The 26,421-nt window shown below is 40.3% G+C and overlaps 1 protein-coding gene across 25 annotated transcripts in view; it reads left to right on the top strand.

Annotated features, from left to right (window-relative positions):
• Nucleotides 1–26,421, top strand: part of ptprk (protein tyrosine phosphatase receptor type K) — a 182,438-nt gene that overhangs the window by 75,411 nt on the left and 80,606 nt on the right. For all 25 annotated transcript variants that reach the window (XR_014629946.1, XR_014629947.1, XM_084432118.1 and 22 more), the window contains 3 exons: nt 10,554–10,635; nt 15,054–15,169; nt 17,884–18,058. Coding sequence is in view for 23 of the 25 variants with exons in the window: in XM_084432118.1 (XP_084288244.1) it covers nt 10,554–10,635; nt 15,054–15,169; nt 17,884–18,058 (373 nt within the window). In the remaining 2 variants the exon portion in view is untranslated. The remainder of the gene's footprint in view (nt 1–10,553; nt 10,636–15,053; nt 15,170–17,883; nt 18,059–26,421) is intronic.

The raw sequence follows: 26,421 nt of genomic DNA, 5'->3' as shown, positions 1-26,421 counted from the left end.
ACATACACCCGAAATTTTTACATTTTTAAATTTTAAAATAGGGTGAATTTAGGTTTATTGGGACACTTTTTGCCATTGAGATGGCTGGGAAAACGAGCGTTTTAAAGAGCCTGTCCCAAGCAGTGTGTTCATCTTTCCTGTGCTCATGAACGTGTCCTGTTTACGGCTGTTCTCATACGAGCCCAATGCTGCTGAAGTGCTGTCATCTTAAAATGAAAAACAATGTCCCTATTTGGCATGTTTATGTCTTTACATGAGATGTTACTGGATTTTGAATTCAGCAACAAGTCATGTCAATGATGATCATTGATTACATCATGATGCCACTTCAGGGAACATTCCTAGTTATAGTAATATATATTATATGTAGCTAGTGTTACGCTGTACGCATCTTTGAAGATTTAAGGCAAGCTGGAGGTTAACATCTCAACTAGGAGAATTGTACTTGTATATTAGTGTAACTCCCAAACTATAGTGAGTATTTGTATGTGTAATTAGGAATGTGCAAAATTAACACTTTTATTTAAAATTTGAGTACCTGAGCGACTGGTTTGACTGATCATCTAAAGGATTAATCTGATCATCCGTGAGTAAGCTGGTTTCAGGTTCACCGTTTACATTAGGCTTTTTCTTACATTAATGATTCACTGGTTAAAATGGTTAAAACTCACATGGTTAAAATACGTTTTACTTCAAATTGTTTAATGTATGCTAAAATGATTGCCTGTAATCCCACTATCCACTATTTGATAATACAGTTTCCCCAACTGTTGGTGAAGGATATTTTGACCATCACTGCATCATTGTGCACCTCTAGCCACTGGTTAAAGAAGGTCTCACACTTTCCCCAGGGTTCACAGCTCCGTGTGAATGCCGATTTCCCACCTTCTCCCAAAACAAGATCCCTCAGGGCAGGAGATCCCGGAGGGGTTCGGAAGAAGGTGTGAGGGGAGTGATTTAGAGGGTGTGTGTGTGTGTGTGTGTGTGTGTGTGTGTGTGTGTGTGTTAGATAAAGGCTGTGGGTGTTTTGTGATAGTGTTGAGAGCTCACATTTAGTCAAGGTCAGCACACATAAACACACACACACACACACACACACACACACACACACACACACACACACACACACACACACACACACACACACACACACACTGTTTTATCTTGTGTCCAGCATAGCAGTAATTTATAAGTCGTTGCAAGCTCAGATTAGTGTACAGACTCCTGTGTGTGTGTGTGTGTGTGTGCGTGTGTGATATGAACGTTTGAGGAAGTGTATAATGTGTGTGTGTCCTCTGTATATGATACAGAATAATATCTTATCTTTCTCACTCAGCTTCACTAACCAACACACACACATTTACCTGAATATGTAGAGGTTTTTCAAATGATACGCATTATTATTATTATAGTCTTGAATATTCTTGCTATTTTTAATGTGGGAACATCCTCATTAAGGTTTTTCAAGCACTTTTTATTTGTCTAGGTGAGAAACACGAGCACACTTGTGTGTATTCATATCATTGTGTGGATTTCCATAACCTTAAGCCCACCATACAGACGTTTGGTATTGTTTTAAGCTGTTTTTCCCCATAGATGGACATGTTAAACTAACACTGTGAGATAGCTCATCCTCAGGCCCCACACACACACTCTCTCTGATTGGCTACAGAATATATCTTGCTCTGAGTTTATACTACGACAAAGAAAGAATTCCTCCCGATATTAAACTCATCATTTAACCCGTATGCTGTGATTGTGTAAGGAGCACATATACATTTTAGCCATCATTCACTGATGATCTTCCCTTTTATTTCTCTCTGTACAGTGTTTGAGTCTCACGGAGAACGGTGTGTTTTCCTGTCGTCTGGCCAGATAATGACTTGTTCTTAAAGTCATTAGGCTGATTACTCACACTCACTCTATTGTCCTGATTTAATGTGCTTCACTGTGTCTCTCTCTCATTCCTCACCTGTGTTGTAGATCAGCCGCTGGGTTTCACAGCGGTTCTGGTAGGGTTGCACACATTATTCAAGTGTCCTATTATAACACATTGTTAAACTAAAAATAAGAGTCTACTTATCAGAGATATGCTTAACAAAATTATACTTAAGTGTACTTGGGTTATGCTTAAAAGTAAGTCTATATTTGGCCTATACTTAATCATTTGTTCAAGATACACTTAAGAAAAGTATTAATTGCATTATTGACGTGTAGAACCGTTTACTATTTTAATAGAGTAGCCTATTAAGGACTTTTTCCACATGTATTGGTTGTATTCAAACATTATTATTTTATAAACTTGCATGTTTAAAGCAACAAGTCATCTTGGTGGTGGAACAGCCTTAAAGTCATTAGTATACGGGTGGAACTGAACCTGACCTTTTTTCTACACAGTTCTATTAACCCACACAGAAACATATAAACCTGGCTGATTTTATTAGCAATTCTTCCAAGGTGTGAGCGTATTATAACCGACTTGATTCATACTGGCTTATAGGCCATTACCTGAATATATAATTCAGCATCTCATCATAAATCATTAAAGCTGCAGTCCGTAGTTTTTCCTCTTTGTCGCCATCTCTGTTCGAAATCTGCAATTGCAGTTATTCATGGAATTATCAACTTTTATCTAGTCCAAGACAAAAGGACTATATATCTATTTATGAGTTTATTTGTTCTGTTGAACAAAAAAAAACACATGATATTTTAAATAATTTTGGCAATCAAACAGTTGACGGTAGCCATTGACTTCCATAAGATAAAAATAAATAATACAGAACAGGTTTGGATCAACTTGAGGGTGAGTAAATGAGAACAGAATTTTTATTTTTGGGTGAACTGTCCCTTTAATGATAATGGTAGCCCATTATGTTCCCCCGTGTACATGTACTTATTAATAACTGGGTAATAACGCTGAACCTACCTCTAAACATGACCTTAACCCATGTAATAACCTTATATTATCCAGTTCACTGTAAGTACACGTACTGTAAAATAAAGTGCAACTATGATAACAAACAGTGTAAACAACTTCTCATGTAACATTTTAAAAGACACTGAGAGTCTTCTTCTGCCGAAGCTGTAACTCTTGGTCTTCAGACGGATCACTATCTTCTCCTCCGGCATTGATCAGAGAGATTGAAGGTCTGTCTTGTGTTGAAGAGACTCGGCTTCAGGGTGATCTCCATAAGCTCAGAGAGCGAGAAATGACAGATTACAATCTAAACTGAGAGATGAAGCATCGCCCCGTCCCGGGCTGATGGATCTGCTGCGCGGGGAGTGGGATATATTGCCCCTAATGGGCCGGAGTGTTGGCACGCGGAGCGGCTGGGATGGAGGACGTCTATTCCGCGGGAAAACAACATTTCGGCACGCGTCTCTCCAAATGATGAAGGACATCTCGCTCTTCGCTCGCTGACAGAAATAAATAAAATATAAAATAAAAAAAAACGCACCCCACGCATCACATTGGCATCAATAAGGATTTTTCCTTGCTCTCATTGTTTACTCAGAGAGCTGTGGTAATGATCACCACTGCCAATGCAAATGTGTGTGTGTGTGTGTGTGTGTCTGTGTGTGTGTGTGTTCTTGACAGGTGAAGAGATGAGAGCTCAGAGCTCAATATCTGGTGAAATGATGCCAACAGGAAGAGGAAAGTGTGCATACGTGTGTGTTTTTTATATGTGTGTATCTGAATTGCAGTTTTTCGGCAACACTTTACAATAAGGTTCATTAGTTAACATGAGCTAAGAATGAACAATACTTCTGCAGCATTTATTAATCTTAGCTAATGTTAATTTCAACATTTACTGGTACATTATTAAAATCAAAGGTTGTATTTAGTTGTGCTGTAATTGGTGCTTTTTAAAGTCACCGTGAAATCTAAATTTTCATGGAATATTGCAGTTTATTACTAAAGGATTTATTAGTGAACATCATTATTGTTTTAAATTCATGTTCCTGATCTTGAATCAGAATAAGTTCCTCCTGCAGCATCTCTTCTCCTCTCTGATGACGAGGGCGGGGCAACCTGTCAATCACACGAGATTCACCAATAGCAAACCACAACCGTCCAATCAATTCCCCACAGACACAATCAAGCCCCGCCCACATTTGTTCTTGTTCCTGAAGCGTTTCACTCAGATATATACGACACAATAAAGAAGAAAAGATCAGCACAACTTACAAGTCATGCCGAGTTTAGTTAATTATCACTAGTATTAGTGCGAATAGTGATATGCTGAAACCTCTTAACAGTCTTAAAGTTGAGTGTGTGTGTGTGTGTGTGTGTGTGTGTGTGTGTGTCATCCTGCAGTCGTGTGCTGCTACTTTACTGAGAGATCAGATTTTCATCTGCTACACCAGAAAACGTGAACAACTCCCGCAGATTTAGGAACCATATACACAAACCTTAGCAACCACCCAGAGACACCATAGCAACCAGCCTGAACATCTTAACAACCACAAGCTCTCTAAAACACTCTTGTTTGGACTGAATACATTCACACATGCAGAGACACAGTCATCATGTAGGTGGCGTGATGCTGTCTGTCAACCCGAGTCTTTCTTTCCTGAGGGAAAACAAGAAAATGAGAGCTGCCTCTCTCTCTCTCTCTCTCTCTCTCTCTCTCTCTCTCTCTCTCTCGTCATAATGTTCCTCATCTTCGGTCTGAGAGTGTTTCTGTGTGTTTGTGTGTTTGTGTGTGTGTGTGTGTTGTGAGTCATCAGCCTTAAGCGATATTGATTGTGGTACATGCAGGGCTTCAGATGTAATCAATGTTTCATAATTTAATGCTCTGAAGAGTCATTTATGTGTTCAATAGAAACATGATGGATGATTGTGTGTGTAATGGATGTTTAGACATGATGCAGTCCAAACACAAACCCTCAGAATCACTGCTCAGAGTTTTATCACTGCTCAGAATGTAAACACTGTCAAATTTGCAGTATTTATGTAGAATGCAGTGTGTGTGTATGCAGCAAGTGCTTTGCTTAGACTCTTTTTTAATATTTAAAAAAAATTGATTTTTGCAGATAGTGATGTGTGTGTGTGTGTGTGTGTATGCGTGTGTTTTAAAGGGGTCATGAACTGCATTGTTTTATTATTTTATAATGTTTCCTGAGGTGCATTTATAATGTTAGTATGATTTTTACATCAAAAACTTTCATAAATTTAGAAATAAATGGGCTTTTCCTACAATGATTTTATCCTCTGATTTGAACGCTCTGTTTTAAGCGACGTGTCTGTGTGAGACTTCAGTGTAAACGCCCAGTGCTGTGATTGGCTGTGAGACTTCAGTGTAAACGCCCACTGCTGTGATTGGCTGTGAGACTTCAGTGTAAACGCCCAGTGCTGTGATTGGCTGTGAGACTTCAGTGTAAATTCCCACTGCTGTGATTGGCTGTGAGACTTCAGTGTAAATGCCCAGTGCTGTGATTGGCTGTGAGACTTCAGTGTAAACGTCCAGTGCTGTGATTGGCGGCTGTGGGACTTCAGTGTAAACGCCCAGTGCTGTGATTGGCTGTGAGACTTCAGTGTAAATGCCCAGTGCTGCAATTGGCTGCTGTGAGACTTCAGTGTAAACACCCACTGCTGTGATTGGCTGACACTTTTGCATATGAAATAGCCAGCATTACATGTGGAACTCTCTTGAAAACCTAGCAGGTTAGCATCCTAAAGAGGATGACCTCTTATATGTAAAAAGCTCAAGGAAAATTTGATATCTAAATTCATGACCCCTTTAAGGGTTGGTGATGTCTGCAGATAGTGTTGTGTGTGTGTGTGTGTGTTTGTGCGTGCATGCATGTGCGTGTGTGTTTTAAGGGTTGGAGTGATGTCTGCAGATAGTGATGTTGTGTGTGTGTGTGTGTGTGTGTGTGTGTGTGTGTGTGTGTGTGTGTGTGTGTGTGTGTGTGTGTGTGTGTGTGTGTGTGTGTGTGTGTGTGCGCACATGTGCATGTGTGTTTTAAGGGTGGAGTGATAGTCTGCAGATAGTGATGTGTGTGTGTGTGTATATTCTTACAATGAGGTTCTGATTGACAACAAAGCTGCAGGCTTCCTCATCCAGACCGATCTGCTGTCAACATTACCACAATAGGGCAAACACACACGCACACACACACACACACACACACACACACACACACACACACACACACACACACACACACACACACACACACACACACACATCACTATCTGCAGACATCACTCCAACCCTTAAAACACACACACACACACACTCAGTAAAGGGGAATAGGTCTCTGTCAGATTATCGTCTAGACATGTTTTAAGGCCTCGTGTTTTCTGAGGATGAAGCACCAGGTGATGAACAAATATGGTTAGAATAAACCTGTCTTATTACAAGACCTCATCTTTCAATATTACACTTAATTCACTCATACAATTTAGATTTGTTTAGATATAAAATCTTCACATTTGAAGAAAAGTCTAAATAAAACATCATCATTAAAGTTGTTATATTCAACTTTAAAGCAGTTTGACCCTGTGTGAGTCAGCATGAGCGTCTCTGGTTCATATTCATCCCATTTAACCTGAAAACCACAGATTCCACATCAAAAGTAGAATTCAGACATAACACTCTTCATTTCCTTTCCTAATAGCTTCATTTATCCGTTTCTGCACGTCTGTCCTCATACAGCGGATCGTCATTATCACTTTAAAGGGATAGTTCACCCAACAATGAAAATTCTATCATTGTTTACTCACCCTCAAGTTGTTCCAAACCTGTATGAGTTTCTTTGTTCTGCTGAACACAAAGGAAGATATTTGGAAGAATGTTTGTAACCAAACAGATCTCGGTCCCCATTGACTACCATAGTATATATTTTTCCTACTATGGTAGTCAATGGGGACCGAGATCTGTTGATTACAAACGTTCTTCCAAATATCTTCCTTTGTGTTCAGCAGAACAAAGAAACTCATACAGGTTTGGAACAACTTGAGGGTGAGTAAATGATGACAGAATTTTCATTTTTGGGTGAACTATCCCTTTAAGGTTATTTGACTAATCATTTTTGGCGATGATAGAAGTTTCACATGTTCTTGTTCCGAATGAATAGAGAAAGAAAAGCAAACAAACACACAAAGAGCAAATCAAACTCCTACACGCTCTCATGGGCAGGTCTGAATGTGTCTTCTTTCTCCCAGTGTTTCCCACCTGTGTGTGTTAATGCGCGAGTGCATCAGTCTGCATATGTGCAGGTTTCACACACACGTGTGTGTTTGTGTGGAGTTGACGTGATGTCAAGCAGTGATAGCAGGATCCTGCGGTGTGACGGGCTTCATCAGCCTGTTTATGTGGCCCTGTGTTCATTTAGAGCAGTGGCCCTTTTTTGGGCCAGCGCCCCCTATCCAATATCCAGGTCCCTGAACGGGTCCCAATATCCAGGTCCCTGATTAAACATGTTTAATCTTGTCTTTTTTTTTGTTTGTTTTGTTTTTAGCGCTGCTGACGTATTCTTTCACGCGCACCATAGACGCGTGCACACATACTATGACATCACACTCTGCGCATATGTTTTACAACATAATTTAACATATACATAGTCCTAACACTTTTTAAATAGCCCACTTAAAGTGTTTATAACAAATAAATTACTAAATGCTTAAAATGAACAAAAGTAAATGAACAAAAATCTGCATTATATATTTAAACTCGTGAACGCCCTCCATTGACACCTGAACACCCCCCTTTCAAAAATCTTGCTTCCAACGCCCCCGTTGTTCTCTGAACGCCCCCGTTGAGAACCACGAATTTAGAGTCTACATGGAATATGTGCACCTAAAGTGAACTAATGAAGGCATAAAAATAAAATAATAATATTTATAATAATTATATATATATATATATATATATATATATTATATATATTTTTTTTATACGTGTGTGTGTGTGTGTGTGTATGGTGACCAAATTGGTTTCAGTTTTGCCTTAGCATTCACACGCAGCCTCATTATTCAGGGCTCTTTAAATGGACTGGTCGTTCAGGAGGAGTTTTGAAACCGCTGACAGTGTTGAAGATGTCTAGTCGTGCGCATCTCTAGTTCAGAGCCGCTTTTGTCCGGCTCTGATGGGATAATTGCTGGAGTGCAGGATGTCACCCAGCCCCCCTCTGTCCTGCTCTCTTCTTTCTCACCTCATTTTTTTTATCCTCTGATCTTTCCCTCTTTTCTCATTTCTGCAATTTTCACTCTTGCCAAAGCCTTTTCCTCAGCTGAGACTCTGTTGAGTCTTTCAATCATCCTCTCTGATGACCGCTCACAAACTTGGAAATGTCAGGGAATCTGGGAATAAAATGTAAGATTTTCAAGCCTGGAAGAATCAGTAAAAACTTGAAAGTGATGGAAATTTCTGCACTGAAAAGATTTTTTTTTTTCCTCCACTCACAAAATGCCGCATCAAATATTGCATTAGCTGGATATTGCCAATGTAGAGTAAAGCGGGCATGATAATATGTTGATGGTCAACAGTTATTGATTGTTTCAGAGATTATTTATATCAGTCTATTAATTAATCTATTAATTCAAAATGGATGGATTGTTCGTTCATTCATTCGTTCATTCATTCATTCATTCATTCATTCATTTATTCATTCATTTATTCAATGTTTCGGTACTCAAAGGCTAAAACTGGCCAGATGTAGTATCAGCACAGCACTGGTCAGATAAAGCAGACAGATCCATCAAACGATAGCAAATAGCACATTCAAAATGTAGAAATCTACTCGACTTTACTGCAAAAATATGTATTCTTTCAATTCAGGCAAGAGGTCACGCAGTGACGAATCAGTCTTCTTCTGGTCACATGTCTTCACGTGCTGTGAATTCGCAGGTCAGAGTTCACCAAACACGAGCTTGCGTTTGCGGACTGATGCATTCGCATGTGTTTGAATGGAACGGAAAGTGTATTGTGACGCCCCTAAACAATAGCTATGTTTCATATTTTTATGTGCATTTTGGAATATCGCATAAAAAGCAATGAATGGAAACGCAAAGATGATGCACAAAAATTCTAAAAACCCCGAATGCACTTAATTGAGGCAGACAATTGTTTTATCCGATAAGAAGACATGCACATAATCTATGATGGAAACACATTTACCGAATATATCCCTCGATGTGCAACGACAAACTCAGGTGACTTTCCCTCAGCAGAGGCTGTGATTGGATAACTGGACTATCCAGCGGACCAATCGCATCTCAGCATCTCTAATGTTGGTTTGGTGGCTCTGAAACGCCGGAGTCAAAGTCTGTCATGAGAATGATTTGGTTTAATTCCCTCCAGAAGCGTCTCACATGATTGTGTTCACAAACACCAGCATTCAACATGACAGCGTTTATTGTCACAGTTTCTTCCCCGATCGCAACAACTTCTTTTTTTAGTACTGATATTTTGCTGATAGTTTCCCAGGAAGTGAACACATGGGATGGAAACACTGCAAGTGTTTTATGCCATACTCCAACTCTGAATGGAAACATTGGTGCAGGATTGTGACGAGATTCTGCATACGATGGCTGATCAGCAGAATTACTGTACGAGCGAATCCCGTAGGATTAACTTGAGCAAGAGAGCGAGCGCGAGAGAGAGAGAGAGAGAGAGAGATAACGGCATTCAGCCAGAACACTTTTGAAGATTTACATCATAATCGGCTCATAAGCATTACTGACCAAGAGCGGCCCTGAGATTTGCTTTGGAAATGTCAGAGGCATTTTAAGAGAGATCAGTTTAAAGAGCTAGAAGAAAATGTCTATCAGTATTCCCTGGCTCAGACTGCAGATGGCCTCGCTCTAATTGAAACGGCTTCTCCTCTGTCCTGGCCTGATACGGACGGGTCACTTTCAGATCGCAGGCTTAGCGCTCCAGGCTCCATCGCTGCGATCTTGACGCCATGGCAGGACATTAAAGGTTCACTGGGAAAGCGCTGTACAAAAGCCAGACCTTCACGTCGAGGCAGAATACTGAGCGAATTCAACATTCAGTCGCTTCAGTTCTTCAGTTCAATAATGAAACCTAAGACTGACCTCGCCATTCACAGGCTTTTCACTGTCCGCCTGTGGCTGCTTGCTCAGGAAGATTTCACTCCCGGAAGCGAGCAACTGTTTTGGGAAAAGCTGTTTTGTCTTTGGAGATTAACAGAATGAGATTTGGTGCTTCGTTGTATATAAACAGGGACTATCTGACAGCTGTATAGAGCTCAGGAGAACGAGTCCAGAGACACAGAGGACGGGGAGAATAGAGGAGAGATAATGCTGTTGGATGCTGTAGATTAACAGCAGATTATCAACCCAGGACGAGTTTTCTAACACATGGGTCATTTCATCTCAGAGATGTTTTAACAGATTACATTTGTTAAAAAGAAGCACTCTTAAAAGTGCACTTAAGTTGCCTTTTATTTCATTAATATTATTTTATTTGCAAGAGCAGTTTTTTATAGGGTTAGGGTTTGGTTCATTCATTGGTTCATTGATTGATTCAGCTGTATGGAGTGAATGGCAGCTCATCTAAAAGACACTTTTCTCTGTGCAGGTGATTTTCGAGGCGGAGGTGACGAACGGCAGACGAGGTTTCATTGCCGTCGATGACATCCAGGTGCTCAGTTACCCGTGCGGTGAGTCAGCAGAAACAGCACGTGTGTGTGTGTGTGTGTGTGTGTGTGAGGTCTAGAAGTCTAGACTGGTAAGAACGTTCAAACCCTGCACCCCTATTATTTAAAGCAGCTGTAATTTCCTAAAAATCACACGCTTCAGGAAGTCAAACTATAGCTGTCTTATAACTGACTCCTCTTACTACACTGGGACAGTATTTTAAAGACCCCATGAAATCAATATCCATGGTCATCCATATGTAATACTCTAAGGCCGGCGACACACTGGCTGCGTGGCGTGAGCGTGGCGTTTCTGTTGCGTGGCGTTTTCTAAGTCTTTGCACACCAGAAACGTGCCTGACGCGGCGCTGCTGCTGCTAGGTGACATATGACAAGCCTCAATAGCCGCTTTCCGACCAAGTAGTTACAGGAACTTAGTTATAGGAACTGTCCACTTCTAAACAGTTCTATGACCTACTCTCCCCCAAACTCGGTTTTGCTGTTTGCGTTCGCACTGGCCAAGTGGCCATAGGAACTGGTAGGAGGGGTAAGGGAGTGACGCAAGCACGGCAACTTTTATTTTGACGGAGCGACGGACCTTTATTTTGACGCCGCTGAGAATGCCAGAGCAAACAATGCTCGCATTCTCTGTGTTCATTAGTTAGCGATCTGTCTAACAGTACTGTTTAACATGCTATTAGATAGAATTGTTATAGAAAGTACACAGTATATGAAAAAAAAAGTTAGAAAAAAGCATAAAGGTTTAGAGGCCCATCTATCACTGTTTTCCATGTTTGTATCTAGTTTCTGGAGTAAATATATAGGCTATAATTTGTGTGTTTACATTATAGCTGTTTTAAAAATGGCGGGTGCTGGTGTTTTGCGTGCGTTCGGTCATCAGCGTACTCTAACGTCACAGGTAGTTCCTATAGTGCTGGTTTAGACCCTACTCTGAAGTAGGAGCTAAATTAGTTCCTACAAATGGAGTTCCTAGAGCTAAAGTCGTTCCTAGTCGGCGTGTTCGCACCACAGGAACATACGGGTACTTTAGCCAATAGTTCTAGGAACTGTGAAAAGGTTCCTCCGGTCGGAAAGCGGCTATTGGTGATATATTCGACATATGGGGAGAGAGTTGTGGAAGGCCTATACTTCATGTTAAACATAAATATATAGCAGCAAAGACAACATCGGCAGTATTGACGGCAAAATAGGCTACAGAATATTTCGTTCTGCATTGACAGGTGCAATATTTGCAAATCTATAATATTTTTTTAAATTACATTTATATCTGCATTTATATCAAAACCTAGAGACTTTCAAACATCAAAATGTCATTTATTAATATGTATTCGTGTCAAAATGACATATAAAAATAAACTGGAATAACATTTCCCTGTTTTTACTGTATTTGTGATCAAATAAATGCAGCTTTGGTGAGCAGAAGAGACTACTTTCAAAAACAATAAAAAATCTTCCCAACCCTAAACTTGTGAATGGTAGTGAGATGGGGCCAGGGATACAGACACAGATTTCATTTTGAGTCTCAATATGAAATAATCTTTTGATCAATGTTTAAAAGTGAAATATTTTCAGGTCACGTGACCATCACGTCGGCAGTGGGAAGTGTGTTTATGGGTGTTTATCAGCAGTAAAGAGCAGCGCGATCAATAAATGATCAGAGAGGACGCATGAGCACAAACACAGAGATGGAGCTGGAGCAGATCCTCTGAGCACTGAAGTTTGTCTGATATATAATTAGCCCTTATTGCACGCCAAGTGCTGCTCTTAACATGCAGCGTTTAGGGGTCAAGTGACACACATCAGCAGACACACACGCACCACACTTCAGCACTCCAAATGTCAGCAATGTACATATCATTTTAAGTGATTAATATTTTGCCATCATCTCTCCAGGTTAGCACTAGTCTTACGCGTCTGTCAGTCGCATCCGCTGGGATCAGAGCTTAGCCATGATAATATAACAGGTATTCCCAATTAACGGCAAGTCCATGGGAGCACAGGGATTACTGCCACTCCAACATGGATTATATTCCCTCTGAACGCTGCTAATAAAGCTTCCCGCTGATCACGAGTGACATCTTATTAAAACGATGCAGGATGAGAGGGAGATGAAGGAGGTTTGTTGCATGGAGGATGTTTGCGGTGCTAAAAGAGCATTTTCTTTAAGGCACTCTAGTGAATGTGATGCTTTCTGTTCCCAAAGCTGTTTCAGCTCATTTGGCACAGCTACAGTCCAGCCCGTCACCTAGCAAAGATCCGCTGCTCGTACCAGATCAACACACACGCTAGATCTCCTCTCACCCTACGTCAGTACAGAAATAATGAAATACTCTGCATTCGGTAGTTACTTATGTCTATACAAATTGGTATGTTGAAAATGTATAGATATAAATCTGATCTTTCATACAGTATATTTGTCTCCTGAATTTAATTTATAATGCCAGGAATGATTGATTGCACCAAAAACTGTTTTTATGACCATTTTCCACCTTCTCTATGACCTATGGTAAATTTGGTCAACTTTTAGCACTCGGATATAGATACTGGCTGGATGGATGGATGTGTGGATGAATGGATGGATGTGTGAATGAATGGATGGATGTGTGGATGGATGAATGTGTGGATGAATGGATGGATGTGTGGATGAATGGATGAATGTGTGGATGAATGGATGGATGGATGGATGGATGGATGAATGAATGGATGTGTGGATGGATGGATGGGTGGATGGGTGGATGAATGGATGGATGAATGGATGGATGGATGGATGAACGGATGGATGGATGTGTGGATGAACGGATGGATGGATGGATGGATGGATGGATGGATGGATGGATGAATGAATGGGTGGATGGATGGATGGATGAATGGATGGGTGGATGGATGGATGGATGAACGGATGGATGGATGTGTGGATGAACGGATGGATGGATGGATAGATGGATGGATGGATGGATGAATGGGTGGATGGATGGATGGATGGATGGATGGATGGATGGATGGATGAACGGATGTGTGGATGGATGGATGGATGGATGGATGGATGGATACACACCTGCGTAATGGACACGGGGGACTAAAGAGAGCGCAGATGAAAGACTGTCAGAGAGGACGAATCCACAGGTGATTCCTCTTTCAGAGACACCTGATGCTGCTCTAGGCTTTTGGTTCATGGATCGCAACTCATTATTGGAGAATTATCTGAAATCAACTGGGAAAAAATGAGTACGGATATATACTTCCAGAACCGTTACAGTCATTTCCTTCCTGTGGCAAACTACTGTTACAGAAGAATCATGTCAATACTCAGACTGTCCTATCCAGAGTGTCTTACAGTACACATGATCTCAGGTAAAGAGTCTTGATGGAGGACACAATGGTGATAATTCAGCCGCCTCAAACTAGGGATAGTCCATATACCGGGAGACACGATTAACTGGTAGAGATTTTGGACTATCGTCTCTATCGCGGTTACACTGACGTGATGTTACTGTCCTGTGCCGTCTCAAAGCCTTGCGGTTTAAAAACAAGTGATTTTAAACTGTTCAAGCGCAACAAGAAGCAAAAGAGGACTCAAATCGGTAAATGTGTGCGCTGTTTTTGAGCGCACACACCTGAAACACGCACACATAAAGCCGCTGCTCATACAGAGTGTCAGTACTGAACCTAGAAATACACACGAATACACACACTTATGTCAAAATGCCCATCTTTGCGAGTATTCTCATAAACACAGTTGTTTATGTCTTAAAGGTGCAGTAAGCACCAAAACAAACACCCCTACCAAAGTGGATCATACCCATATCTTGATTGCTCCGCCCTCAAATTCACAAACACGCTATGCACAACAGGCCCCTCCCCCCTCATGAATGGGCACGCCCCTCACTACTTGTAGAAGTGTGTTTTGGGGCTCGGTTTGATCTACTTTCAACAGCGATTCTCAAAGTCGTTTACTGAACCAAATTAATGTAAATGGTTGAGAAGGAAAATTTTTATTTATTTTTTACATCTGCAATTTGGGCTAGTATTACTATTTTATGTGATTTTGAAACTGGTGATGAGATTTATGAAATTTCAATTAAATGTTTATATCATCAAAACTTTATTTAAAGTAAAAATAACTATATTGTGATATATCACTATCGAGAAATAAAATGATTCATATTGTGATATAAGATTACGGTCACATCGCCCACCCCTACCTCAAACCTTCAACCACCTTACCGCATCACCCCAAAAATAGACCATTCATTTCACCTGTAACCATCAGTGTGTTAAACGCTGTGTGTACATCTGTGTGTGTTAAACGCTGTGTGTACATCTGTATGTATTGCCTGTGTTGGGAGTGTTCAGCACTGGTTTAGTATTCCGGTATTTGAGAACTGTAATGTCATGCTTTGCTGTCTTGTCCTTCGTTGCAGATAAATCCCCTCACTTCCTGCGTTTGGGGGACGTGGAGGTGAATGCCGGACAGAACGCCACGTTCCAGTGCATCGCCACAGTCCGGGACGCGGTCAACAACAAGCTCTGGCTGCAGGTGGGCACGGAGAACACACACTCAGCTGAACTGAAGCAGTCCTCAGTCTGACACATCAACACCAGCTTAAGCATACTTTTAAAAGACAGTACTTATTACGAAAACAACGCACTTTAAAACAATATACTCAATTGCAAATTTAATGTATAGTTTGTAATGCATCTAAATGGAAATGCATTATAGTTTAAATTTGACATTAGCTGAACTTTTAGTGCTTTTTGACTCTTTATATATAATTTCATAATTACTTCTATTGTCTTTGAAATCTGGTTAAAGTACTGACATGCATTTGTGGTAAGCTTAAATATACTTTAATGTCATTTCTATTGAAACCTGTATGTCATGTATTTAAATATATTTGTAATTGCACATGAAGTTGCTATTTTGTACATTTAAAATATATTAACTTCAAATTCAATATTGGATACAGTTCACATTATAATCAGGTACTTTTCATGTGCTTTAGTATGTTAGTCAACACATCAACATAAGTGAACTTCTATAAAGCATGACAGAAATGATTAAAACGTAATTATTTCAAATGTGCTTTAAAGTAAAACTTTACCTTGACATTATAACGAGTGCACTTTTTAAAAGATGTCACGAAACACAGTCATGAAAGTGTCTCTCTAGAAGTGCACTTAAGCGGCCTTTTATTTCATTCATATATTACGGTTACACTTTATTTTGATGGTTTACTTTAGACATTCTACTAACTATTACTTATAAAATAAAATAACGTGTTAGCAGATATTAATCAGACAGTCTAATAATACTGATATTCCAATAAGAGTTAGTTGACACGTAGTTGCAAAGTTACATAGTAGAATGTCTAAAGTAGACCATTGAAATAAAGTGTTACCTATATTATTTGCAATTACTGTAAAAAATAAAAAATACATTTGAATCATATTTCCCCCTGCAGTTGTTTTTTTTTTTGGGGTGTTTGCGACCCACCGTTGGAGGACCATTGAACTAAAACTGCAGTCGAGCTTTAGATCAGAGATGGGATTCACCCTAATTGGCGGGGAATGTCAAGTTCAGGATGTGCGGGAGCAAACAATTCGGCTGTTTTTAAGTTCGATGTCACTATACTCAAAGAATTGCATCATTTGTGGAAACTATATCGCATATTCATGGTCAACGGGTATATATAAGCACACTTACTAATCAAGCAGCGAGAGAGAGACTCGGGGTTCATTACAGCAGAGCCTGTCACAGAGAGAGAGTCTCCTCAAATCTTCCCACTTTATTCATCCCGAAGGAAAATCCTGCTCTCCTAATGATGTGTGTGTCAGCAGGGTTTTCATGTGTGTGTGTGTGTTGAGGTGAAGCCCTGTGATTGTGATTAACTAATGAGAGGGCTTCACATGCAGAGAAGATTGAAAGAGGAAGTGCCCGACAGTGCGTCGGAAAAGTGACCTTTTCTGCTCGGATACATGAGGAGGTGAAGAAATGAAGGAAAGCAAGCAAGTGCTGGTGTCTTCTGACTAATAGGAGATGTCAGTGTTAAAGGGGCTAATGAATGATCCTCTGTCGCACACGCACACACACTTCACTCACTCAGATCGCCTGTGACACTGACTGCCGTCGCTTCTCCAGTCGAGCAGATTACAGGAGAACAAGCCTGAACGCTCAGTCCTGCTGGTGCTCTTGTGAAGCCAAGTCCCAAATCCTGGAGTAGCACCCTAGGAAGGTGGCATAGTTAGACATGCTACATATGCTTACTCCAGTAATAACAGTAAATCATGCATAATTACAAGCAGCTAACCCTATCCCTGTAACCCTAACCCTGTAGTAAGTACATGGAGTTCATTAATAGTACTCTGTACTTATTTGTGTAATTACACTGCAACTACATCTCCTTAAAATAAAGGGTTACACTTTATTTTAAGGTGACATTGTTACAGTGTAATTATATATTTAAGTATTGAGTAATATTAAGCAACTACATGTACTTACTATAGGGTTAGGGTAGGATTATGATTTGGTTGAGGGTTAGTTGCATGCAATTATGCATAATTTACTGTTATTACTACGGTAACTACATGTAACATTTGTAACAAGGACACTGCAAAATAAAGTGTTACCAAATAAAGTGCAACATCTACTTGTTCACTTTCCAGGGAAAAGGAATAGAAGAGCATTTACTGTAAACCATAACTGGGACAGCAATACTGCAGTGTCATATATTACTGTGGTTAATCTGTGGTTTATAATGGTTACAGATCCTCAGTAAACATCACAGACTTCATTTAACCAGACTCACTCAAAAGCATATTTTAGTAAGCATAATCCAAAATCTTAAACAATCAAAAAGCATCCTGTGAAACCACTGCATTATAACGGAGATGGCACTTTAAAACCCTTTAGCGGCTTCATTTTTGTGGTATCAACTTCAAATTTGGAACTCAAGGTTCGGCGTATGGCTTTGATTATTGGTCCAGATTATTTAGTAAAATATATATTTTTGATAAAATAAAAAACTTAATTAGTTCAGTACATTTGCTTTACAGTAGACTTAAGTAAGTTTTTTATAACTTACTTCTGCAATAAACAACCATAAATCCGTATACCAAAGACATTGATGAACTCAAGTTAAAGCACATGGAACATTGTGAATATTGACACACTTTGGGTGAATTATGACATCTGAAGCCTTTATGATGTTGAGGAAATGACTGAATTATTACTTGCTCTGTTGACATGTATAGCGGCGCAACGGAGAGGACATTCCAGTGAAGGAGAAGAAGAACATCAACCACAGGAAGTTTGCGGCGTCCTTCCGACTGAGAGAGGTGACCAGTCAGGACCAAGATCTGTACCGCTGCGTCACCCAATCAGAGAGAGGCTCCGGCGTCTCCAACTTCGCTGGGCTCATAGTCAGAGGTAACGGCTTGCTTTGGTTTTATGCTGTCTTTGTCATTTTCTCTAGATTAAAACCAGGGCTGTGAAACTGACGATTAATCGCGAATAATCTCATCCAAAATAAAAGTTTGTATTTACATAATATATGTGTGTGTACTGTGTATAATTATTTTGTATATATAAATACACACACATGCATATATTTAAGAAAAATGTGTTATTTATATATAAAATATTTATTTTTATATATAATATAAACTATGTATAAATATTGTACAGTATATGTATGTGTATATATATATATATATATATATATATATATATATATATATACAGTATATACATGCAGATATTTCTTAAATATATACATGCATGTGTGTGTGAATTTATATATACAAAACAATTATACACAGTACACACACATATATTATGTAAACAAACTTTTATTTTGGATGAGATTATTCGCGATTAATCGTTTCATAGCCCTAAACAGATAGTTCATACTCTATATTCTAATTTGATGAGTCTGTATTTATTTTACAAAAGGGTACAGAGTTGATTATTATCACATATAATAAGAGATGCACTGATATGGAAATTTTGGCCGATACCAATAACTTATAATTCTTTGTATTTGAAAGCCGATAACCGCTATTTTGGCCGATAAATCTAAATCCAGTTTGTTTGTTTTTTGAGAGAGAGAGAGAGAGAGAGAGAGAGAGAGAGAGAGAGAGTCTGATTACAAAACCATTAAAGCCATGTCCCAAGCACACGATTATAATGATGATCTCATTATAATTTTATGTAGCCTATATGACAGACTTGCATGTTGCACTTTACTGTATTTTCCTTTTTTGAAGTGATTCCAATCATATTTCAAGCAGTTCAGAATCTGAAGTGAATCAGCTGAAGGAAATAATCCATTATTTATCAGCTTTTATTTATCGGCTGTGTTCAAGAGATAACAACGATATAAATACTGTTCGTTTTCTCACACAAACCGCTCGTTTCGTGTCTTAGGCCATCAATGTGTACTTACGATGGGGAATTGTTTTAATTTGGACTCTGTGCATGCTCTTTGAGACAGTGACCATAGACCTGCATGAAATGACTGACAGACAAGAACGGTTTGACCTAAAAATATCAAAATTGAAACTACTGCGGAAACAAAGACACCTACATCTTGGATGCCCTTGAGGTAAGGTAAAACATACCAAAATTTATTTTCAAAGTGAACTATCCCTTTAAGGCCTTCCCACCCGAAGTCAAGAAGAAACAGCCATGGCTACAGCGACCATCTGCTTATTTAAACGCTGCTAAATAATACAAATGCATTCATATTTGAATGACCATTGGGCGCACAATGCCATATTAATATGCACAACCTGTTTACGCAAACAAATGTCGTTGGGTGTTTCTTGGCGACCTCCCCCGAACCCGAGAGCGTGCTGCTGTGCTGCTGTGTTTGGTCCCGTGTGCAGATGCGACTCTGAGAGGAGTGCGATAGTTAGCGGCGGCCGGAGGGCAGAAGGGCCGGTTGAGTCTCAAGCGCTCTGACAGTTCAGATATCTCCACCACACTTCCCCAGCTGACATCCTGCTACACGGATACCAAAGATGCTAATTTCAGCGGAAATTTTTGGGCCATGGATTTGTGCGTGCTCTAATGGGAGCTGGCACGGAGTTGCCTATTGTCGCGCGTGACCCCGGGCTAGTGCTTTATTAGCTCCCGCTCTCCCTAATGCGGGGCGACAGCGGGCCCTCACGGCTGTTTGGGGCCGCTTTGTAACAAATGGAAATTTCAGTGGCAAATTCTTACGCTGGAGAAGGATCGATCTGTGTGTCCTCCAGCTGCAGCGAGAGAGATGGGAGAGGGCAGAACAACACAACACAACAGTTGTGGCCTCGGCGAGTTTAGCCCGGGGTCTGGAGTAATGACATTAGCCTGCTCTCGCTTGTAGGGAATAAACTGAATTGACAAGACGTGTGCTGTGAAATAGATTCAAACGCAAACAGTCGATAAGCCGCCCTGTTTTTATTGGGTACCAGTGGTTTGGAGATCGTTTCCCTGTGCCGCTGCAGAAAGACCTCGCTCTTCAAAACTGCACTTCTAGTTGGAACTGGAAGGCTTTTGTTGTTTTGAGCCCGACGTCACAGGAGAAAAGCGTCTGTCTACTTTAAAGTCCTCGAGAACTAATAGACCAGGACCTTGTGAGATAGTGAAAAGCTGAGAATGAATCAAATGGAATGTAACTTTTGGGCTGTACAATATTCTTGGCTTTTTGCTTAAAATGTTGCTTTTTTATGAAAACCACATTCATGTGTTGATAAAAAATGAATGCATAAAGATAGAATACCTTTTTTTCCCCCTCTCTTTTCTTTCTTGTGATATATTGCATATTCAGATATTCATTCAACAAAATACTCTTGGGGCCATGAAACTTTTGTGAAAATGGTCAAAAACGCAAGCGGTGGCTGGCAAAAAAAAAAAAACCTGGCAGGGAAAGAGTTAAACAAAAGCAATCAAAATAAAACACTTAAGAAAAATCCGTTTACATGCATGTCATGTGACCATTAACTAAATATCAGAACATCATAACCGAGAGAATGTGTCTGTTACAATGATGAAGGTTCCAGAGAGTCCGAAAGATTCCAAATACTAAATCATTTAATGATCAAATACACTCAGAATAATCCAGCATGTGCAAGAGCCGAGGAAACACACTGATGACAAACTCAAAGACCAACGGCTGTCGTGATTAAACCAAACAGACAGGTGGCGGGAAAATGAATAAAGACAACAGGAAATAATGAAGCAAACTAAAAGTCCTTGAGAGTGAACACTAAACTGAGAGTTCGTGACTGTGTCATTAAATTACTGAAATATTAACTTAAAATCTCAAGATGATGTTTTTCTTTGGAAAGTTTGGGAAGTCTGTGATAGACCAGTTTTAAAGAATCGTACAGTCTAATCCAGAACGTTATGCATCCGAAAGTGATGTTTAAGATGAACCGCTGAAGAAACCACAGATTTCTCCCCAGTGCAGTTGTGTTTGTGCTGGAGCGAGACGTGAGAGACGATGATTGTTTGCTACTTGTGATTTCCTAATGACTAGATAACAGGCTGTCAGGCTCCTGTGAGCGCGCGGCACCCCGTCGCAAACACGCGCCTGATCGCTGGTAAATATGCCTGGAGAGACAGCCGGAGATCAGGACTTGAAACGAGGGAGATTTTAAAGACACCAGCTCTGCGTATGCTGACGGATCGTTAAAGTTTGATGAAGCGCCATCGTCTGATACTTCCCGACGATACACACACAGAACAAACGCAAACAAACCAAAAGAGCCAAAATGTCAACAACTCCGAAAGCTTCATCTGAGAGAATCTGAGAGAATGAGGAACGGAAAGCGCTTCATTAATGTCACAAGCGTCGGGTTCCTGACTGTGAAACGCATCAATGATTCATCGGCTTTCCCTGAACACACACTTGCTGCTCTCACACTCGCACCTGGGCGACACTCGGGGTCTCGAACCTGACAGAGATCTTCCTAATGCCCACTTTATCTCAGTTTTCAACACTACTATGAGAATTGAAGGAATTATTGAGCTGGTTTTCCATTATTTGTCATACAGTACTAGCCAAAAGTCTGAGGTCTTCTCTGCTCAACAAGGCTGGACTCATGTGATCAAAAATACCGTAAAAACACTGAAATATTATTACAAGTTAAAATAGTCGTTTTCTATATTAAAGTGTAATTTATTCCTGTGATCAAAGCTGAATGTTCAGCATCATTACTCCAGTCTTCAGTGTCACATGATCCTTCAGAAATCACTCTAATATGAGGATTTGATGATCAAGAAATATTTATGATTTTATCAATGTTAAAACCAGTATTTCTGTGGAAACTTTGATTTTTCAGGATTCTTTAATCAATAGAAAGTTCAGAAGAATAGCATTTATTTGAAATACAATCTTTTGTAACATTATACATATCTTTACTCTCACTTTTGATTAATTGAATGCATCCTTGCTTTAATTTCTTTTTTTTTTTAAGTCAAACTTTTGAGCGTTGCATTGTGGGTCAGGCTGTGGTGTGGTGTCAGGGGTCAGAGCAGCGTTTGAGGCGTGAGGAGTGTGTGAGAGGTGATCACATGTCCTGTCAGCGCAGAGAGAGAGAGAGAGAGGGATGAGTGTGTCTCCTGCTCTCTCTATCGCTGTCCGTCAGGTGTTAGATTGCCGTGTCCCTGATCCAGATTCGCTCGCGTCTGTCATCTCTTTCCCTTCACAGGCCCCATCAAAACTTCAAAATAAAAAAGCTGTGACGCTTCCCACAGGAAATATTTCCTTTTGCTTTTTCTCCCTCAAATATTCTCCTTCCCTTTATGTCTGTCTCTATCTCTCTCTCTTTACCTTTTCTTTTTTTAACGCGGCCTTGCTTTGATCAAACGCGTCCCTGCCGGGTCCTCGCGCCTGTGAAATAAATGACAAAGAAACACATTATTTCTCTGACTATAAGATGTTGAGTCGAGGGCAAGTGCGTTTTCCTGTTGGGTGTGTGTGTGTGTGTGAGGGATAGACAGATGAGACAGGGCTTCAGGAAGGGTAACAGCAGGGCACATCACTATCATTGGCTCATGTCACACACACATGATGGATGAGCCGCGTGAAACAGCCAGTGACACCTGACAGAAACACACTCACGCTCTCAGCGCTCGTCCACGGTGAAGCCCACATTCAATCCAAGGCCATTATCGCTAACAACACATTTGTAATTTGTAAATATTTAGTTTGCATATTAATTATAAAACTTTAAGGAATAGTTGAAGATTCTGTCATCATTCACTCATCCTCGTCTTCCAAACACACGTGCTGTTGTTTGACCGTGGAAGAATCATCACACAGATCTTTTTCTATACTGTCGTGTAAAATTGACAAAGACAACAATAAAAAACAACATGACATAAACATTAAATTAAAGTCATCCATATGTCTTGTGCACTGTGTTCCAGTGGCTGGGTAAATGATGACAGAATGATGAGCTTTTAAGTCAGTGATAAAGTTCCCTTCAAATGTTCGGCCACGTTTGTGATGTTTTATGAGTCTTCTATGTTGTTTTTTTGAGCTTGATGATGATGCTTTTGTGTCACTATCTGCGTTTACATGGACACTTATAATCGGATTGACTAAAAAACCTTCATGTAAACACCTTAATCGATCCGATTGAGCTCTCTCCGAATGAAATGTCGATCGGATTGAAAGGGGTGGTTTATTCCTTTTGTAATCCGATCGAGAGAACATGTAAACACTTGAAACTGAAAGTTAAACTGAGGTTAAATAGCGTAATGACGTATAATGCGCAGAACGAGCGTCTTCCTGTTGAATAAAGTGTCATATAAATGAGTGTCCCGTCATCCTAAACTTCTCATTTCACTCAGCGTCTGTGAAGTGGAGCGGGACAACGGCCCACCAGTCCTGGTTTCAGATTCTCATCCACAGGCGACGTGATTTTTACTGCGTGATCAATATAAGCAGCGGCAAAACGCTTATTGTCTCCAAATCATGACCAGAGACGGATTAATATTACGTCTGCTGTTTAAAACAAATAAAGAACCAATAGAGAATAGTTATGCGCGAACAGCGGGTCAAAAAATCTATTCCGATGTGAAACCTGTGACATATAAACGCGCACATCAACCCGACTACTTTATTTATCGTTCATGTAAACACCGTGTTCGGATTCATCAATCGTATTGATCTCATTCCGATTGAACCAGAAGGTGTCCATGTAAACGGAGCTGAGAGAGCAGAATACAGGTTATGAGCGACACGAGGGTGATTCATTCATTCATTCTGTCAATCAATGCTGTCGCGATGGAATGGAAGTAGGGCTGCAACTAACGATCATTTTAATAATCGATTAATCTGTTGATTATTTTTTTCCGATTAATCGATGAGTCAAAAAAAACAAAACACATTAATTTCCAACCCTTTATTCAAAAACAAAACTGACAGTGCAAAGTGCACAAACAGGTTACTCCTTGAACATCCCTGAGCTGTTAAAGTAATAAAAAAACAAACACATGCTTTACATCTGCCAAATATATAGGCTTTTTTCAAATAAAGTGCACTAAAAGATGTATATGTTGTTTAAAGGGACCTGAGCTGTCAGAACAATAAATAATTTATAAAAAAAAATTAAGAAAAATACAAATCAGAAAACTTAACAGGATTTGTTTGAACGTCAGAACTTGTTATAATCAGAAGAAATCAGAAGAAATAACAGAAGATGTTATAATCTTTACCAAAGTGTTTGACATTATTTGACAAGCACATGCACACAAAACTTCGCTCAAACTTTTGTCCAGTCCGGCGCCTCATAGCTCTGCTCCGCTCCGTGCTCAACTCAACTTTTTTACATTTATTCTCAAAAATCTCCGCAACTTATTCTCCGCAATAGTCGCGCGACACAACGAATCGATGATGACATTCGTAATCGATTCTTTTAATAATCGGTTTTAATCGATTTAATCGATTCGTTGTGGAAGTAGCGTCAGATATTTTCTTTCTTCCATATTGTGACTTACAAACGCAGGGTTTGATTTGGTTCAGTCCATCAGTTGTTGATTGGATGGAGGCGGATCTGCAGCCAATTGAAAGAAAGGGGCGGGGCTTAATCAGACTAAATGATTGGAGAATCCTGCATACGTCAGCGGAGAGAAGACTGACGTTTCACCAGAAGACCCAGTTATGAGCGTTTCATCAGAAATAACAGTTAAAAAACAATTAAGCACAGATGAACAAACAATAAAACATAAGCACAGATGAATTGTTCACAATAACATGCATTTCAGTGACTCTCACAAAGCGTATTCTGTCTAAAAGAAATGCAATACAAAGTTGATATTTGCTGCTGACCGTCTCAGAGAGAATAGAATTATATCAATTTTAAAATCTTGAATGTATAAATAAAACTGGCGGCGGTTTAATAACCCTGATTCGGCTGCTTTCAGCTAATACATGAACACTGCTCCATTCACTCGCCAATTTATCCACCGGTCCACTAAAAGCCCTGTGCTCCTCTGTGTGTGTGTGTGTGTGTGTGTGTTTCAGAGCGTGTGTCAGTGGCTCTAATGAATTGAGATGAATGTCGTTTGTCTGCAGGTTCAAGCACAAACGAACGAGGCTTTTTGCTGCTTCTTAAAAAGCCCTGTTTGCTCTCAGGCGCTTTGTTTTCTGAGGAACCCGGCGAACAAGTGCAGCCGTACACATTAATGCATATTTGATGTGCCTTTGCTCCCCGAGTCTCTTCATTAGTGGTAAAAGGCAGAGATTTGATGTGCTCCGCTGATGGACACGGAAATAAACAACATCTTTCATATCACGACACACACGGAGAAGCGTCTGAGACACACACTTGCCCTGAGCGGGGTCTTGGAGACAGATATCACACAGCATCTCCTGATGTGTGTGTTCTGATGTCGGGATGAGATATGACCCGGACCGGCTCTGGAAAGGTTTGCTGATTCACCCGCCGCTGTAATAACCGGCTGGAAAGGGTAACGTCTCGCATGTCAGCGAGTGACTGACGAAACCGGCTCCGGTAAATGTCACATTTAAAATAATACATGAGAAATAAAAGTGCAGTTTACAGAGGTGATGTCATCACAAGACTCAAAACAAGACAACAAGGAAGATGTCCAAGAGCGTGTGTGTGTGTGTGTGTGTGTGTGTGTGTGTGTGTGTGTGTGTGAATGAGTGTACATGTCTCTATGTGTGTGTGTGTGTGTGTGTGTGTGTGTGTGTGTGAGAGAATGAGTGTACATGTCTCTTTGTGTGAGTGTGTGTGTGTGTGTGTGTGTACATGTCTGTGTTTGTGTGTGTGTGTGTGTGTGTGTGTGTGTGTGTGTGTGTGTGTGTGTGTGTGTGTGTGTGTGTGAATGTGTGTACATGTCTCTATGTGTGTGTGTGTGTGTGTGTGTGTGTGTGAGAGAGAATGAGTGTACATGTCTCTTTGTGTGAGTGTGTGTGTGTGTGTGTGTGTACATGTCTGTGTTTGTGTGTGTGTGTGTGTGTGTGTGTGTGTGTGTGTGTGTGTGCGAGTGTACATGTCTCTGTGAGTGTGTGTGTCAGTGTGTGTGAGAGTGTACATGTCTCTGTGTGTGTGTGTGTGTGTGTGTGTGTGTGTGTGTGTGTGAGAGAGAGAATGAGTGTACATGTTTCTTTGTGTGAGTGTGTGTGTGTGTGTGTGTGTGTGTGTGTGTGTGTGTGTGTGTGTGTGTGTGTACATGTCTGTGTGTGTGTGAGTGTTTGTGTGTGTGTGTGTGTGTGTGTGTGTGTGTGTGTGTGTGTGTGTGTGTGTGTGCGAGTGTACATGTCTCTGTGA

This window comes from Rutilus rutilus, assembly GCF_951802725.1.
Source record: "Rutilus rutilus genome assembly, chromosome: 15".
NCBI classification, from domain to species: domain Eukaryota; kingdom Metazoa; phylum Chordata; class Actinopteri; order Cypriniformes; family Leuciscidae; genus Rutilus; species Rutilus rutilus.
Note: the sequence above shows the minus strand (reverse complement) of the source record. Positions and strands in the feature narration are given on the sequence as shown.